Consider the following 19,457-nt stretch of genomic DNA (forward strand, 5'->3'; position numbering starts at 1 on the left):
ATAGCACTGATTATCAGAAAAAGGGAAGAGTCTGAAGAAAGTTTTTTAAAGATTGAAAAGAGATTGTAACAGACTTAGAAGCCAGAAGCCACCATGTTCTAGTCAAACATTCTGCTGGATATTTATAAAAATTTTTTACTCAAGAGTGAAATCAGCACATTCTTGCCACTGAGAATTCAGAACAGAGAGTCTAGAATTTTAAATACATTCTTATATTAACATTTGACACTTGAAAGACATAAATCTTTTAATTAAAAAATTTATTTCTCTGTAAATACAAATTTCAACATCAACAAACAATAGTCCAGTGGAAAAATACTAGCCGTTAACAGTGAAAACTTTTTTCTTAATTTAATAAATAGAACTTTGGCATTCAAAATTCTAGCTGTAACGCTATTAAAAACCAAGAACAAAAACAACCCCTTTATAAAAAAAAGAGGCAAGAATGATAGATCCAAAGGCATGAGCCAACCAGTGGCTTCACATTCTTTTTTACAATAACTGTATTTCAGTTAAGTCATGAACACTGTATTTACATGAGGTATTTTGAGTGGTTCAATAACTGAACCTAGTTTACAATACCACCAGTCACAGGGACTGATTATACACTCTGCTGTGCTTTTAATATAATCACCTAGCACCTTACTACTTCTTGTCATCACACCAATGTGATGCTAAATTTTGTCTCTATACTTAAATAACTATTCATAAATGTACATACACAAACACACAAATGAATACATTCTAAAGAAGTTTTCCACTCACTATACAGGGAAGGGTGGGCTCCAAAGACACAGCTGATAACTCCTCTGATGTTTACTAGGGTGCCCATTTAGTAATGAAAAACTGCTCCTTGCTTCAAAAAAAAAAAGTCCTTAATTAAGTCTATTTGCAGAAGAACAAGGTGCAATAATCATCAACATTCTAATAGCCATGTAAAACAGAAATGAATGCTTACTGCAAGCAAAAAGGCACAAAAGGTTCTTGCTATATGCAGGTCCAAAAGTGTTGTTACTGACTTAATGATTTGAAACAATATTCTTATTATATTCAATATTTCTTATAAGAAAAATCCAAAATCTTCCCCCTTCATGATTAAATGTATGATATAATCATACAGCAATATACCACTCATGGCATTCTGGGGTAAGGATGGAAATTTACATCTTCATACCAAATGGGAAATTTCTTTTGCTTTGTGAATACTGAAAAGAACTGCCAACAATGGAAACAAATTAATTTTGGATCTGAGAGCCTCAGCTAATGGCAGTTTCATAGAGTCTGAATGAGCATGGTTATGAGAACTGTTTACTATTGTAATTACATATCTACAATGATAGAAATCTACATAATAGAATACCAATAATCCAAACTAAAGGTGTGCTTGATCTGAACCATACCATGTAAAAATATGTCCAGGTTTGCAGCTATTTTGTCATTCAATGAACTAATACTGGTATTTAAAGTCTATTTCATTAATAAAGTAGTCCTCTAAAAATATTCTCTAGGAGACTGCTATTAAGTGCTGCACAATGATAGATTTATAAACTTATTAGTGAGTCAGAACTGTACAACATTCATTTTTAACAACTCTTTACAGCCCTTGAGATCTCTACCAAATTACTGAAATAAGTCTAGTTCAGTTTAATAAATTATCACAAACAAAATATATTTCAGTCAAATATAATACTGCTAACAAGAAATATTGAATTCTATTTCACATAGAAAGAGGGCCCACACATATTTTAAAATAAATTCAGGTGTATATTACCTAGGCCATATTTATGTTTTTTTAAAATTAGATGCAACTGAAAATTTACTAACAGTTTAACTCAAGTCACCCTATTTTTTCTGACATCAAATAAAGTTAATTTTTATCTGCACAGGTAATTTGGGTCTTTCATTGAGACAACTGTTATTTTATCTCTGCTGAAAAGTGACTGACACAGAGTAAGATCAACTTCAAAGTGCAAAAGACTAATGGTTAATGATAATATTATATGAGATATCTCGTAAGGAGACATTTAATTCATAGAAGCATAATTAAAAAGAAGGTTCATTATCTACAGAAACTTTCAAATAGATTTACCTTAAAATTTAGGTTAATCTTCATTTCAGGCATATGTCACTGTACTAACTTCCACGAACATCCTAGTTCAAACTGGGGTGAGACACTACAGTGCTGCTATTTGTCCATCTTGACCTAACAATAAAATCTGTTTTCAATGCACTATCATCATCACACAAGAGAGTGTCTTGGGAAAGAGTACTCTTCAGAAAAATAAAAATCAAAATTTGAATACTGTCAAGGTAGAACACTACTAGTTTCATTCCCCCAAATTCCCCCTGAGGCTATTTGTTAGCAAGGCCACTTCACAAAAATCCAAACTCTAAAAGATTAAATTTTGTAATTAGAAGTTAGACTATCACACCTTTACTAATTTTTAAATGAGAAATACACATGTTGGACACTGAAATGTATCAAAAGTATTTAGTCTTCCACTACATGAAAATTTTTTAGTATTCTGTTTTAGAAAATAACTTAATACAAATAAAACTGTATTTTCCCCAACTATACCAAAAAACAAAAATGTTTCTACAACAGACTAAAATAAATGACTGTAAATTTGTTTATAACGACACTAAAACATATATTAAAAACCTTGGAGAGAATTAATTAAAGGACCTGCGGATTCAAATGAGTGATTGTTTGCTCATCAGTTCTATTATTTTAGTGTGCTTTTATTGCAAAATATTGGTAAGGGGGCAGGGATTCTATTAAAGACAATATAAAAATGGTGCACTTTCAGCTGATCTGTAGATATTATTAACTACTATACTGTAAAGGCTATTTTCACAGGAATTAATTTTGCAAGGCATAATTCTTTGCATCAGATTTTTGATACAAATTCATTATTCCTTGATTATTTTCAAATCACTAACATTAAAAATCAATGAACACATTAGAAAGTAAAGTTCTGACCAGTGACTACATCCCTCCTTAGCTTAGGGACTTGGGGTGCAGAATCCCTACAAAGCACTGACTTAATCTAAGTGCCCAGAACCTAAGAAGTAAGAAGAGCAGGGAGGACTCAGGTAGTGCACAGAAGGGAAATCTGACGTCTTCACAAATGTACGACAACTGACTGCTCACATGTGACCATAAAACAACTTACTGAGAGCTGTATATAAGCCAAAAGTTTGAACTGTTTTTCTAGGCAGTCTCTTTGAAGGCTTTGTCCCACATTTATTTTCACTGTTGAAAATATTTAAGAAAAATATTTTCTAGGAGCAGCCTTTGTATCAATACAAAAGCCTGGCAAAAAAGATGCATGTAACCTGCTCTTGCCCACAACAGTATCACTGTGTTTGACTCATCCTTTATCCCTCCACGTCTTATGTAGTCTTGAACTAAATAAGACTTAGTTACATGAAGAAAGCAAACCAACTTATAGAGGAAAATACTCTGCCATAACTAAGCACACCCAAAATAATGTAAATGTTCTGAAGGTCAAAAAATACATGGGCTTTCCAAAATATCAACTAAACATGGACATTAGTCACTTGGAAGTGTCAAAAGATTGTGTGTCTATTTAATGATCAGTTGCATTTCATAGTAATACCCTGTACTCCACATGGAGAACTAGCCTAGCCAATCTCATATTCTGTGAAGAACCCTGTTTTTAACATACCTTATCTAGTAACAGGAAATTAACAATACCTAAGTATAGGTTGTTTATGTTAGTGTAAATTTAGATACAAAGAATATGTGTTGGCTTTCTCTTAGTTTCAATTTTAAAACATACAGAAAACTGTCAAATGTAAACGTTGAGATCTGGATAAATAAGCTATTGTTCCAGAGTCACTGTGTTAATCTTTCTTTGACATTAATTATATCACACCTTACGAGGCTTGCATTTAATTATATATGGCTTTATATATATTGACAGATATAATATGTAAATAAAAATTATAAATAGTAATGGATATGTTAAAATTAGTTCAGATGAACTTCCTTGTAATAAATTACAGTGCTAATGAAAAAGATTGTCATATCAAAATTTCATACCTCTAAGGCAAACGACAATCACTCTGGAAAAACAGCTGACCTATCTACAGTACTAACATCAACCCAACTCCACAACCTCATCATCTCAGCACAGTGATTGTTCAAACTACATACAGTTTTGCCTGCTGTACCACTGCTACTGGAACTCTTGTTCAGCCAACTGTTAAAAATCCCAAAGTACAACACAAGCTTCTACACAAAAGAAATATACAAATAAATAATGTGTGCCTTTCTCAGGAGTTTTGCTTTGACCTTAGATGAAATCCTTATAATTTTGTGAATAAAGTACACACACACACACACACATACATGCACTTACAAACACACAAAATTATAGGATTCAAAGAAATCTTACCCCTTTATCTGAAGGACATTCTTCACAGCTTGGTCCTACCAATCAGTAGTTTTGAGAATATAGATTTTTTTTCTTGTAGACTTTATCACAATTTTCAAATGATAATTTGATATTTTTGCCTAAGCAGACAAGCCCCCTTCAAAACCTCACATCCTTTCCCCTTAATTAAACAAATCCATCCACAGGAAAAAAAAAAATCTATAAGCAAGTCATATGTCACTTGCAACATCCCACTGTAACTCCTAAATAGAAAGGTGAAGAACTGAAACACAGCAGCATTTACAGTGGGTCATTATTGCTGTGGGACCAATACTTGATCACTGGGTAATGCAGTTGTCTCCCATATCCTGAGCATAGCGGTCTGATATTGTAGTCCTTAATTCATCAATATCCCTCCGTAATTGGCACACATCTGACAGCTTTTTAGTGAGTGTTTCTGGGCTGTGGTCATTCTCAGTCTCTTCAGCTGAACAGTTCATTGCTGTGAAAATAAAGCATGGAAAGAATGTCTCACATTATTTTGAACAAGGATTTTCACCTTAATCACCATGGAAATATAATGCTATACATTATATTTGCTATACATTATATATAATGCTATACATTATACTGATCAAGGAAGCTTAAGTTTAAATTAGGCATCATTCAAAATTTAATAAATTTTTATTTACCTGGCATTCTAAAAATATGGTAAAATTTATTTAGTTTATGTATTGATGCACACAAATTCAACATGCAGAATAGATGACAATATTCCAAAAACAAAAAGGGTCAAGCTCTAATGCCTCTTCAAGCTCAACTAAAGCATTCACTTCTTCCCATCTGACAAAATCTGAAAATTTGTGTACTGAGAGGTTGTATGCTAAATTTTTATGACTGTAAAATAGGTTTTATTGGAATTATTTTTTTTAAGAGGGAGAGGGAGAGAGAAAGAGAGAGCAAGAGTGCACCCCTCTCTGCTGGTTCATTTTTCAAATGCTCACAAAGGTGGTGGTGTGGGGGTGAATGAAGCTGGTACCCAGGAATTCAATCCAGGTTTCCCATGTGGGTGGCAGGAACCCCATCAATCAAACCATCACTGTTGCCTGCCAACGTCTGCATTTGCAGGATACTGGAGTCAGAAGACTGAGCTGGGTTTTTATCAACTCTAGATCTGATGTGGGATGTGAGCATGTACGGAATGGGATTTGTTTCAACTGCTAGGTGAAATGCCCACCTTCGGCATGAAAATATTGATTTCTGAAATATATGGTATGTATGTACAAGTGTATGTACGTATATATATAATATATATGGAGAGAAAGACAGAGTGTGTGTGAGTCGGGATCCCACAATCCCAAACAACTGAATCAGGCTGATGGTTGCCCAGTGGTTGAATAACTGGAAGCAAGGCCATGAGTCAGCTAGCTTTTACTTTTTGAAGGTTGGAAGAGTCAGCTAGCTCTTCATTACTTACTCCAGTTCCTCTTTTCGCAAACATATCTCAGTATAAAAGCAGGCGAAGCCAGTGATTGTGGAAAAACAAAAACAAAAACAAAAAAAAAACCTTCCTTGTACATTCATGGGCCCTGGTAATTTACTTGTACATTCATGGGCCCTGGTAATTTACTGGAGTTAAGAGTCAGGTAACTTTTATGTTCAATGGTAACTGAGCATCTGTCATGATCCAGCAACCATGCTTGATTTTGAGGTCAACAAAGTAACAACATGGTAGCTTGCTCTCAAGGCTTTATGCACAGTATCATAAAAAAAGAAAATTAGCAGAGCGAGGTGCTATAGGTGACCTACCATTACACACAGCTGCAGACGCACAAAATGAAGAAAACAACCAGTCCTAATTTGAGAATTTGAGAGGTGACAGATACTTATTCACTGGGTAGGCCAAGGAAGCAGAAATGAACAATGGTATATAGGCAGAAAACAAAACAGTGAGATAGAATTTGAGAAGCTTCAAAAAATAAGTATTCAGCTCTAAAATGGCAGAGCATAAATTATGAGAGGAAAGGGCCAAGAAATAAGGCTGGAGAGTAGTGAGGAGCTACCTATCGCTATCACAGGGTAGCGAAAACATTCAGGGTGCCAGATTCAAGGTTTAGATGAATCACTCTGGTACCACGTGAAAAATGAGCTGGGGTGGTGAGCAAGATGGTTGGTAGACCAGTCCAGGTAATGGGCTATGAAACTTCAAATTAAAGCAACAGTGCAATGAGATGTAATTGCAGGAATAAATATTAGATATAGTAAGGGGATAGAGTTCAGTTATCATCAAGGGTCAGGGATTAGGCATGAGTCACACACAGATGAAGGAAAAAACTAGGGTGGAGGATAAAATCTGGGCTGGGGTAACAAGTGAATGGTGGTGTCACTAAGAGGAGCAGCAGGTTTAGGGAGGGAAGAAAAGTAGGCTGTGTTTAGAACATGGTGCTCTGTGATGTCCGTAAAACAGCCAGATCTGAATATAATTAGCGTAACAGACACATTCCAGGAAGGGTAAGAGATAAATGTCTAAATAGGGGAAAGGTATAAAAATAACAGAAAACAGAACATGGGTAAGATTATTCAGAGAAAGTACTGAATAAAAAAATGAAATAAAAATCACAACAAGAGGTTCCTGGGGACCCCACTAACTAAGTGGCAGGGAATTCTACACTGAAGACTGAGGCTGTGCAGTCACAAGGCAGAAGCAGAACCTAGAGAATGACATCATGGAGACAAAGGCAGCAAGAAGAAGGTGGAGTGACACAGGGTCAACAGGTAAGTCAATGGAGTCATGAGGAAAGGATTAAAAGAACCCAGTGACTTTTGACAAATTAGCCAGCTGGCTTAATTTTCACAATGCCAAACATAAGGTAAGATTTCTGTGGTTAAATTTTGTTCTGCTAACTTTTTAAAACCTTCTATTTATTCAAAAGACAGTGAAATTGGCAGTGGCGGGTTGAGGGGGTGATAAAGAGTTCTCTATTGGTTCACTCTCCGAACGCCTGCACTGGACCAGAGCCACAGCCAGGAGTTAGGAATGCAATCCACATCTCTCATATGGGTGGCAGGACCCAATTATCTGAATCATCACTGCTGCCTCCCAGAGTCTACATAAGCAGGACCCAGGCAGGAATACTCCAATATGAAATGTGCTCATCTTAACCACTAGGTTAATGGCCACTCCCCGTAGTTACACTTTAATGAATGGAAGGAGATGAAGTGTTGAGAGATGAGGTGTTTAAATTCTTGAATATTTATATATATATATATTAGGGTAGCTCTAATACCCTATTACTAACAATGTTAAAAAATGCTGTAGAGGGTAGTGAGCACGCAGGAGACTATAAATAATTAAAGGGGTGATCAACTGTAAATTGGTGGCAAAAATGAATTGAATGTATGAGAGCTTTGGCTTCCTACTCCTCAGAGATCTAACAAAACCACCCTTGTTCTCCTGGCAAGACTGTCCTCTAAGATCCACATCAAACATCAGCTACTTGATGGAGCCTTCACTGCCCACCCTAAATTGATTTCGTTGCTTTTTAACCCCCGCATGCTCCCACTATCTTCTGTCCACTTTTAAATTATAGCATTCATTATAATGCTGTATTATTTCTTTAACATACGGGCAAGGGCTCTGTTCATACTATCTGTGTTACCAGCACCTAACTTAGTACTAGGACCAGAGAGGGTAACTGAAAAATGTTTACTGATTGAGTAAATATACTTTAACATTGATTTTTTTACACTCTAACACTCATATATGTATATATGTATCTGTGAAGTAGAAGAGAAAATTCTCTGACATAGCTAAGTACAGGCATGTTTCATGCAAGTGATAAACTTTGATCAAGAACATTACTTCATCTACCAAAATACCTACTATGATGTAAGATGGGAGATTTCTTTCTGATGAAAGTGTAAACAAAACCAGTCCCACTCTACAATTTCATATGAACTATATTATTATTAGGCTGTTACTCAATATAAAATGTTGATCCAAAAACTTATACCATTGTCTCCTTACTGAAATTCTTTTCTCTTTTAAAAGGAGACTAACATGTCAATGTTTTGCTAATGTGGAACTTTGAGAAATGAGCATTCCCACTACTGTAGCACAGAAGGGAAAAGACACTAGGATATCACTGTGGCAGCTCTCACAATTACGTATAGAGGAAGAGCTGAAGAGTGTGTAGGTGTCACACTGACGGGGTGAAGCCACAGGTATGTACAACATGGGCAAATCTGCAGGCCATGAAAACTAGCTCAAGGTGAGCACAATTGTACTCACATTAAGGAACAACCATTTCAAACTCAATACAAAGCAAAGCACGTGAGTATCTTCCCACAAATAGTTTATCAAAGGCCATATGGCCAGCTTATTGAGATACGTAACTACCACATGAAAGCAAACAGAATCATTACTTTTAGAAGAGTAACTGGGAATGCAGACTTAACTACCACTACTGTCACATGCACTTAGAGATTCAGCATAGGAAACATCTCCAGACAATCTGTCATGTGGTAGTCCACATCAGCTATGACTCTGCTCACCACTGTAAGTTTAATGAGGTCAATTCTAGCAAGTAGTAACTGGTATATTTGGAAAGTTACAAATTAAGTAGGAAAGAATATCATAAAAATACACAGGAAAAAGTCAAAAGTTCCTGATTCATGAAGACAGGTTTCTAATTCTTTTAGAGAATCAAATAAGGACAAGTTGTCAGCCACTTACATCTGATACCCAGTAATAATGAAAGATTAGGCTCCTTGCCCTGAGCACGTTGATTAAGAATACTACACAATGCTTTCAAGTCAAACAAACAATATGACATTTCCTTGAACAGCTGATCAATCACAGTCAAGTCAAACAGTGGCCGTTTGGAAAGCACTGTCTGCTGCTTAGACTGGTCTGTTTCCTGGCCCTGATCCAGTAAAGGGCACATCTCTTCTGTTTGTCTTTGGTTCTGCAACGGATAAAGAAAACAAAAACCAGATCGTCAGAACAGGAAAGGTACTCAAAAGCCGTTTATAGGTTAATATTTCCTGCAAATCTGTCAACAAAACAGTAGAGTAATACTAACTATAGTCACACTAACAAAATTCAACTGCATAAAAACAATGGGGAAAATTCTAGAAAAAGAATAAATTTAAATCAAAGTAGTTTCTCTATGTCATCTAATGCTCTGGGTTAAACCTGAGACGAAACAGTACCAATTTATAGATCCATTTCTAAGTGAATATCTCACATAACGACCAACTTGGTTGTGTGCACATTTTTCTATAATGAGATTTAATCCAAGGATAAAAGGACTATGAAGCAATTTGAAAACACTTCCTATAGTTTTACTGTCAGTAGCAATAGTCATTTAATTACTCTAAAACTATTTGTGTGTTGAGATTAAAAAAAAATGCATGTTGTTATGGTGATAAGGAACCAAAAGTTTCAGGAACCAAATAAAGTAGAAAATTAAAGAAAGAAAACAGAAAAAAAATCTGAATTATTAAATTTGAACTAGACGTATCAATATGAAATCATGATTTATTACAGAGAAAACTCATTTCACCTCCACATGAAAATTGCTAATTAAACATAAGCTTAATTAGCTTTCCAGTTTAAAATGTATTTCAGAATAACCAAAAAGCCTGAAGTGATGAGGAAAATATTTCTTCTAGATGAATGCCAGCTAATAAATGTAAAAAGGAATGACGTAATTCGGAAAAAAAGTCAGTAATAATTTAATGAGCTAGGCATTGATCATGTGTGGATGCTAAAAAATATGAAGGGAGAGAAAGAGTGCTGACATACTGCATAAGTCATCTAAGTTATTTGTTATTTGCAGGGGTTGTAACTTTACAATTAAAAGAATCAGGCTGTCATTACTTTTAACCCTGTGAGATCACTTTGTGTGTCACCTACAGAGGGATAATCAAACACTATATAATCTGATACACAATACCTACAGAGTATTCATGCTGAAAAAGTTTGGTATCAACCTAATGATGGCTTTAGCTTTAACTTCTAATTTTCAAGACACATGGGATAAATCAGAGGATGACACTATGAGGTAGCAATCAGAAAAAGCCAGAAGGAGTGACAATCTACAAGTCAACAGGCCCAGATATTTTTCAACAAGTCAATATCCTGGGGTAGAAAGGGACTTTAGATTTATCAGACATAACAATGAAATGTATGTATGGTTCTTGACAGAACATTGGATTCTATTACAAGGATTTTCAAAAAGTTTATGGAAAATGCATATTATGATAAAACTATAAAGGGATCTCAATTTTTTCCCACAGAAATAAACTCACAATCCCATTTCCATAAATTTTTTGAAGTACTGTCACATATAAAATAGTTAGTGAATAAATGGGGGAAATTTGAATATAAACAAAATACTATGAAGTGTTAAGGAATTCTTTTTGGATGTGTAAATGGTATTACGTATATACAGGAAAATATCCTTATATTTTTGAAGAACATTTATTTATTTTTTTTGACAGGCAGAGTTAGACAGTGAGAGTGAGAGAGAGAGAGAGAGAGAGAGAGAGAGAGAGAAAGAGAGGAAGGTCTTCCCTCCGCTGGTTTACCCCCTAAATGGCCACTACGGCTGGCACACTGCATTGATCCGAAGCCAGTTGCTTCCTCCTGGTCTCCAATGCGGGTGCAGGCCGAAGCACTTGAGCCATCCTCCACTGCCTTCCCGGGCCACAGCAGAGAGCTGGACTGGAAGAGGAGCAACTGGGACAGAATCCGGCGCCCCAACCATGACTAGAACCCAGTGTGCCGGCGCCGCAGGTGGAGGATTAGCCTAGTGAGCCACAGCACCAGCCGAAGAACATTCTTAAGAACTTAGAAACAAAATGTTGTGATGGCAGTTTAACCTAAAAATATGTATTTTTTGTGTAACACAAAATACTTAACTACTTAACTGAGAACACATGATGTGTTTTAATCATTAGGTGCCAACACTGCACCTTCCTTAAAGATTTTCAAATGTCATGTTTCTTAGCTTCAATGTTTGCCTTATTTATTGACTTACAAAACATTTGACTTTGCTGTAGTCAAATCTGTGAAATTATGTTCTAAGACATAAGTAAGTTTATATTTCTATTATCATTTGGTAAGAAATCTAGTGGATTTAATAAGTTGGCACATCCAAATCAAATCCTCAACTTAAAAATGTTCTATTAATATTTACAAAATAAGCATTTACTGAAATAGGTAGTAAATTGTCCTTTGAAAATAAGTTGAATTTCTTCTACTCACTTCAAGCAGTGCTTTTGTTAATCTCTGGAGGTTTCTTTCTTTCCTTTCCAGATCTTCCATCATCTTTTGAGTTGTCAATTTCTCTTTGGAAAGTTTTCCTTGCATTGACTAGAGTAAGGAAAATTGGAAAGCACAGCATTTTAACACGACTCCAAAGAAAAGAAAAAACACCAACTTCATCAAAAAAATTTTTAATCAGTATAAAACATGTCAAATCCAAAGTTACTGCTTAATGCTAGATTACAAACAACTCTTATTTTATTGATTTATTGATTCTACAATTATATTACGAGTATATTGGCAACACATCTATTTATTTTTCTTCTTATGCTTCATAAGATGTAAGATAATAAAGCTCATAAGATCATCCTTATTTTTTATCATCTGAAACACAGCTAAACCTCCTTTCTCCTGGTGTACAGTATTCCAAGAAGTGAATACGATGTTGAATTCTGATCAAAGTCTATTATGGAATTTTGGTAAGCTAATCTTTTTTACTGCATCATAAAATTACAAATTATCTAGACATGATACTATTCTAAAAAATTCTGTCTACACACCAAAGCAGCATAGAAAGAGTATTTGGCTATTTATTCCGATTTTTTAGCTATGCACTAAAGAAAAATTTACCTATGCTCTGTAGTTACTAGTGACATGTAGGGTTTATTTTTTATTTTTATTTTTTGACAGGCAGAGTGGATAGTGAGAGAGAGACAGAGAGAAAGGTCTTCCTTTTTGCCGTTGGTTCACCCTCCAATGGCCGCTGCGGCTGGCGCATCACGCTGATCCAAAGCTTGGAACCAGGTGCTTCTCCTGGTCTCCCATGCAGGTGCAGGGCCCAAGGACTTGGGCCATCCTCCACCGCCTTCCCGGGCCATAGCAGAGAGCTGGCCTGGAAGAGGGGCAACCGGGACAGAATCCGGTGCCCCAACCGGGACTAGAACCCGGTGTGCCGGCACCGCTAGGCGGAGGATTAGCCTGTTGAGCCACGGCGCCAGCCTTTTTTTTATTTTTTAAAGATTTATTTATTTATTTAAAAGGCAGAGTTACACAGAGAGAGGAGGAGAGGCAGAGAGAAAGAGAGAGAGAGGTATTCCATCCGCTGGTTCATTCCTTAGTTGGCCACAACGGCCAGAGCTGAGCTGATCCGAAGCCAGAAGCCAGGAGCTTCTTCCAGGTCTCCGACGAGGGTACAGGGGCCCAAGGACTTGGGCCATCCTCTACTACTTTCCCAGGCCATAGCAGAGAGCTCAGTTAGAAGTGGAGCAGATGGGACGTGAACTGGCACCATGCTTTTTTTTGTTTTTTAATCAACTTTTTCCTTTTGTTGGATTATAAAGCCAATAAACTTGTGACCAGAGGAAGGATATAATTTTTTCCTCCAGGTCTACATTTTAGTCTTGTTTCTGAAAATACTTCAGTATATTGAGCACCTAAACAGCACATGATCTACTATGAAGTCCTTTCCTCCCATTATCTCTGAAGGAAAAGGAGGACAGAGCACCATCAGTTGAGATAAGCCTGTAAATATAAAGCAGTTTTCTCAGCAACAGAGACTCAGACTTGATTCTTTTAAATTTTGTCTGCTAAACCATGAAAAAATTTTATTAGTGAACTCAAAAGTTGAATACAAAGTAATCTAACTCTATAAACAATTATATTTCCTTCCAAGTAAAACTCGTTTTATAGTCCATAAAAACAAATGACACAGCACAAAGTTATAGAGTTCTCTATTTTTTGATCAAATGATATGAAGATATTTGTTTAGATTGCTGAAGATCTTTGCTTTCTGGCCTGATAAGATTATTTGTTTTAGAATCCAGAATTCAACCTGAATTCTTCTAAGATCTTAACTCTTTATTAGAATTATAAAACAAAGACATCATAAATAAACTATTCTAAAACTGCCATTTTAACAATAAAATTGAATCCAAGATATGTTTCAAAAATTGGCGATATAATTCCTTAGGAGATTACAGTGGGTTATATGTTTATCAATTAATAGTCATGTTGAATGTCACTAGTAATTGGCTAGTAAATCTGACTGTATCTTCCTATGTAACAGTAATGGAAATAGAACATCTTTTCCATAAGAGTAACTCTGAAATCCTTGCCAGCAGTGTCATTTATGATAAGACGGAAAATCAGATTTGGGAAATAACAACAAGTTTAACATATCTTATTGATTGGATTGAAGGGAAGCTAATATGGGAAAGAGCTCACAGATATTTTGATCCCAAAAGGACAAAATGCTGTACCATTTTCAGGATTATACTAAGTATGAGTGCTATAGCTTTCTAACAGCAACATTTTACCTAAAACATTAATTACATTTCCTAAGTTGTATGAAAAAAGCACATGCTTAAAGGTTGAGGTTAAAAGGAAGCAAAAGGAAAATTTCTACTAAGCTTAGAATGGGCTAACGAGATTAAAATTGAAACAAAACTTGATTATTAAGCTACGTCTATAAAACGAAGTGTAATTCAGGCAGTTTACAATACATTTCTTTCTCTCTCTCTCTCTTATTTTTTACCATTCTGGGGTGTGTGGCACAGCAGGTTAAGCTGCTGCCTGAAACATCATCATCCCACGTGAGCGCCATTCCATTTCTGATCCATCTCCCTGCTAATGCACCTGGGAACGCAGCAGAGGACGACCCAAGTGCTTGGCCCCTATGCAAGTGGTACCTTTTTGGCATTTTACTTAAAATTCATATAAGCTCTCGAAATGTACATTAGTACTTGTAAATGCACAATATGTTTATTGTGGTATATAACTCCATAAGTTATTAATTTTATCTGCATAAAGTATTTTTACCTATTATTAAGAACACTTGATAGAAATTTTTAATTTTTCCTATAAAATGAATAATGTATATTATTTTGCTAAGAACTTTTCATTTTGAAACTTCTAAGATTTTAAGAACATAATTGCTCAAAACTAGAATGCTCTAGTATGCATATATGAAATGACTCATTTTCTGAAATGTTAGGTTTTCTGAAATTTAGAATAATAATCTGTTTATGCCTCACTAAACATGCAGAGGATCAGTAAAATTAAAAATCTGCATTAATTTTGTAATGTTTGTAATCTCTTAAATTCCTAATATTATTTTTAAAAATTCTGCTAAGTTACTAACTTACAGGTATTTATTGTGATCATTATGAAGTTGAAAAGTGGTTTTAAGCACATCTGTTGCTTTGATATAGTGATCCAGAAACGCCCTTAAGGAAAGAAAGCCAGATGTGTCTTAGCTAACAGATTCTATATAAACTGCATACTCAACGTAAGAGGAAATACTCTGAAAGAAAACTTACATTAGCAGTTCACACATACACAAATTATATATACACATGCCATACAAGCATCTTACAAATACATTATTTTATGCAGTCATAGAGCAAAAACCATTGCCAAAAACTGTTCTGTGTACTAAGTCACACAAAGTGAATAATGAAACTGTGTACTTCCCACTTCTTTATATACACTACTTAAAAGTACTGAAAATCAAAACTAAAAGAAGTGAAAAATGTTCCTGTCTCCTTAAAAACATTCTAAAGTTAGTTTTTCTTGTGTGTATGTTGTTTTATTTGGTTTGATTTTACTATGAGAGTAAAGTTATAAAGTCATCTAGTCTAGCACATCATTTTGGTGCAATTGTCTTGATCTGTGCTAGTTTTACTCTGTAAATTCAGGGCAAATGTGAACTCAGTGAAAGAAGCAAATCACTTATTGGTATTTGGTATTATAAAAATGTATTGCAGGCCAGTGCCGTGGCTCAACAGGCTAATCCTAGTTCTAGTCCTGGTCAGGGTGCCAGATTCTGTCCCGGTTGACCCTCTTCCAGGCCAGCTCTCTGCCATGGCCCGGGAGTGCAGTGGAGGATGCCCCAAGTGCTTGGGCCCTGCACCCAATGGGAGACCAGGATAAGTACCTGGCTCCTGCCTGCGGATCAGCACGGTGCACCGGCCGCAGAAGCCATTGAAGGGTGAACCAACAGCAAAAGGAAGACCTTTCTCTCTGTCTCTCTCTCTCACTGTCCCTCTGCCTGTCAAAAAAAAAAAAAAAATGTATTGCAGTTCACAGGCCTCTTGAAAGAAGGATAGACCTTCCAGGGTGTATGGAATGAACTCTGGAAATCTAATGCAGGAATCATAATGTATGGATTTACTGAACTTGATCAACTTGATTTTTATATACTAATTATATTGATTTTTCTCTTAAATTTCTAATAGTTGTATAATGTATCTCAAAATTTAATTGCTAATGTTCCCTCCCTCCAACCTCTTTCCACACCCCCCTAAGTAATTACCTATGATAAAAATAACATACAAAGTCAGTGTAAGAATTCTGATGTTTACTTTGGAAAAAACGAAACAATATTCAAGAGTTCTGAGCAGAAACATGATGTAACCTGATTTATGTTCAGCAAGATCACTCAGGCTGATGAGAATAGACTTGGGAAGGCAAAAGTAGAAGTTGGAAAAAATAACACAGATAAGAAAGATGGCTTAGATCAGGGTGGCAACAGAGGAGGGGGAGAGAAGAGGTCAGATTCTAGATATATTTAGAAGGAAATGGAATTTGCTGACAAATATGACTTAAGAGAGGAGTCAAGGATAAGTCAAAGGTTTCTGGATTGGGCAACTGGAAGGGCAAACTTGTGCTAATGGGAAATCTGGAAAGTGGAGCAGGGTGTGTTTATTTTGGTGGTAAAGGAATAAGAAATTCAGTTGATGGTGAACTGGATACACGAGTCAGGAGTTCAGGGGAGAAATTTTTAGCTGGAAAAAAAACTTAGGGAGTAGGGAGTACACAAGTTCAAGCTACAAAACAGATAAGATCACCAGGAGAAACAGATGAATTCTAGGGAAAAAATTCTGTTTTATCTTTTATTTAAGACATACAGTTTTATGTATTTCATATAAACAGATTTATGATCACAGTGATACTTTCTACCCTACCCTCACTCCCACCCATGCTCCAATCTTTCTTCCTCCTCTCTCCTATTCCCATTCTTAATTTTTACAAAGATCTATTTTCAGTTTACTTAATGATTGTAAGGTTAACCCTCCACTAAGTAGATTCCAACAAACAGTAGGAAGGGAAAAAAACCACTGTTCTTCAACAGAAGAGGCAACAGCTGTAAATAATCACTGAATCTCAAAAATGTCCATTTTGCCTTAATATATTATATTTTAGGTACTCTGTTATGTTAGATCAGAGAAAACACATGGTATCACTTTTTGGGACTGGCTCATTCCACTACACATTATAGTTTCCAGTTGTGTCCATTTTGTTGCAAAACACAGGATTTCATTTTTTTTTTTACAGCTGAATAGTACTCCACAGTGTATATATACCATAATTTCTTTATCCAGTCATCAGTTCGTGGACATTTGGGTTGATTTTATATCTTAGCTATTGTGAATTGAGCTGCAGTGAACATTTCATATACTTATTTCTTTTGGTTTGGGTAAATTCCCAGCAGTGGGATGGCTGGATCATATGGTAGGTCTATATTCAGATTTCTGATGTATCTCCATACTATCTTCCACAGTGGCTGTACCAGTTTACATTCCCATCAACAGTGGATTAAGGTATATTTTTCCTCACATCCTCAACAGGATTCGTTGTTTGTTGATTTCTGTATGAGAGCCATTCTAACAGGGGTGATGTGAAACCTTATTGTGGTTTTGATTTGCATTTCCCTGATGGCTAGTTTTAAAATAGTATAAAATATTATTAAAAATACTTCAGGGGCCGGCGCTGTGGCATAATGGGCAAAGCCACCGCCTGCAGTGCCAACATCCCATATGGGTGCTGGTGCGTGTCCGGGCTGCTCCACTTCTGATTCTGCTCTCTGCTATGGCCTGGGAAAGTGGTAGAAGATGGCTCAAGTCCTTGGGCTCCTGTACCGATGTGAGAAACCCAGAAGAAACTCCCAGCTCTTGGCTTCGGATCGGCACAGCTCTGGCCGTTGCAGCCAACTGGGAAGTGAACCAGTGGACAGAAGACCTCTCTGTTTCTCTCTCTGCCTCTCCTACTCTCTGTGCAACTTTGACTTTCAAATAAATAAATTTTTTTAAAAAATAGTAATATATGTCTTCAAAACAAACCTTTTTTTAAAAAAAGATTTATTTTAATTATTTGAAGGACAGAGTTATAGAGAGAGGTAGAGACAGAGAGTCAGTCTTCCATCCACTCGTTCACTCCCCAAATGGCTGCAACACTGAGAGCTGAGCCAATCCAAAGCCAGAAGCCAGCTTCTTCTGGTCTCCTACATGGGTACAGGGGCCCAAGGACTTGGGCCATCCTCTGTTGCTTTCCCAGGTGCATTAGCAGGGAGCTGGTCAGAAAAGGAGCAGCAGGGATTCAAACTGGACCCCATAGAGGATGCTGGTCCTGCAGACCAGTGCTTTTAATCCCTGGTGCCACAGTGCTAGCTGCCAAAACAAATCTTATTAACATCACAAATGAAACTAAATTTACAAATATCAGCATTGTGGTATAGTAGGGAAAGCTGCCACCTGTGATGCTGCCATCCCATATGGACACTGGTTCATGTCCTGGCTGCTTCACTTCTCATTTAGCTCCCTGCTAATGTGCTTGGGAAAAGCAATGGAAAATGGCCAGTGTTTGGGCCTCTGCCACAAATGTGGGAGATCCTGGCTCTTGGCTTTGGCCTGGCCCACCCTTGGCCGTTGCAGTCATCTGGGGAGTGACCCAGAGGATAGAAGATACCTCTCTCTATCTCCTTCTCTTGGTAACTCTGACTTTCAAACAAGTAATTATGTAAATAAATAAATAAATTTGCATAAGTTATATTAATCTATTAACATGCTTCTCTAGTATGACAGGATTTATGCTACAGATCTTAAGTTTATTGTGTCTAGTTAAACAACAACAAAACCTTAAAAGCAACTTCCTCTGAGATTTATTTTTGTTGAAATTTTATTGTGTGTATTTCAATAATCTAGAAACAAGGTACAAGTCATTTTAAATTTATTACTGAGAACAGCTGAAAGATCTCATGCTGAAATGATTCTATTAATGTTGCCATAATTTTCTGGTAACAACTTATGTAATTATACTTACAAAGTAAGACGATACTGCTAGTACTACAACAAATAACTATAAGGAGCTTGCATACTAAAAGAAAATGTCATCTATAAAGCATTAATAAAGGGAATTGCATTCTTTGAATGAAATTTCGTATTTTTCCTTTGTACAGTTTTACAAATTAGTTGAGAAAATATGTTAATGGCAACAGCATAAAATTTTGGAATGAAGACAATTTTGAATCCAATCTGAGCTTCTTGTGAGGTGCAATCATAGGTTAAGTTATTCAATCTTTCTGGACCCCACAAATTCATCAGGAAGAGTTTCCAGGCATGGAGGGTATTGTGAAAATTGGGCAATGTATGTGCAGACAGGACCTCTAGGTTTGTTTATTCATAAAGGCAGTCATGTTTGCACTGCAGTTATATCCTCCTGGGTCACAATTCACTGTATTACACTGAGTGAACACTTGTCAAGCCTCAGGAAATGGGACCTAGAATCTAAAAGTTAGTCTCAGCAGGTAGCAGAAAAGGAACCAGACAACTTCAGGGCTGTGAGGCAGACATACTGTGCCATGTGAACTAGAGAAAGTTTGTTTGCACAGAAAGAAAAGAAGAAAACACTCCAATGAGAGAAGCAACAAAACCTCTCCCTTCCTGAAGGCCAGCTTCACTCTTATCCACGGGTCCTGCAGCTTCCTCTGTATTTCTTTCTGTATT

At 36.3% G+C, this 19,457-nt stretch overlaps 1 protein-coding gene across 2 annotated transcripts in view; it reads right to left on the reverse strand.

Moving 5' to 3' along the window:
* Positions 1-275: 275 nt before the first annotated feature.
* The window catches only part of CEP85L (centrosomal protein 85 like), a 228,405-nt gene continuing 209,223 nt past the window's right edge, over positions 276-19,457 (reverse strand). For both annotated transcript variants that reach the window (XM_062186677.1, XM_062186675.1), the window contains exons 11-13: positions 11,677-11,784; positions 9,139-9,370; positions 276-4,905 (exon numbers count right to left, since the gene is read on the reverse strand). In XM_062186677.1, coding sequence (XP_062042661.1) covers positions 4,742-4,905; positions 9,139-9,370; positions 11,677-11,784 — 504 coding nt within the window. In that variant the 3' untranslated portion in view covers positions 276-4,741. The remainder of the gene's footprint in view (positions 4,906-9,138; positions 9,371-11,676; positions 11,785-19,457) is intronic.

The sequence above is a fragment of the Lepus europaeus genome, chromosome 3, assembly GCF_033115175.1.
Source record: "Lepus europaeus isolate LE1 chromosome 3, mLepTim1.pri, whole genome shotgun sequence".
Taxonomy (NCBI): Eukaryota; Metazoa; Chordata; class Mammalia; order Lagomorpha; family Leporidae; genus Lepus; species Lepus europaeus.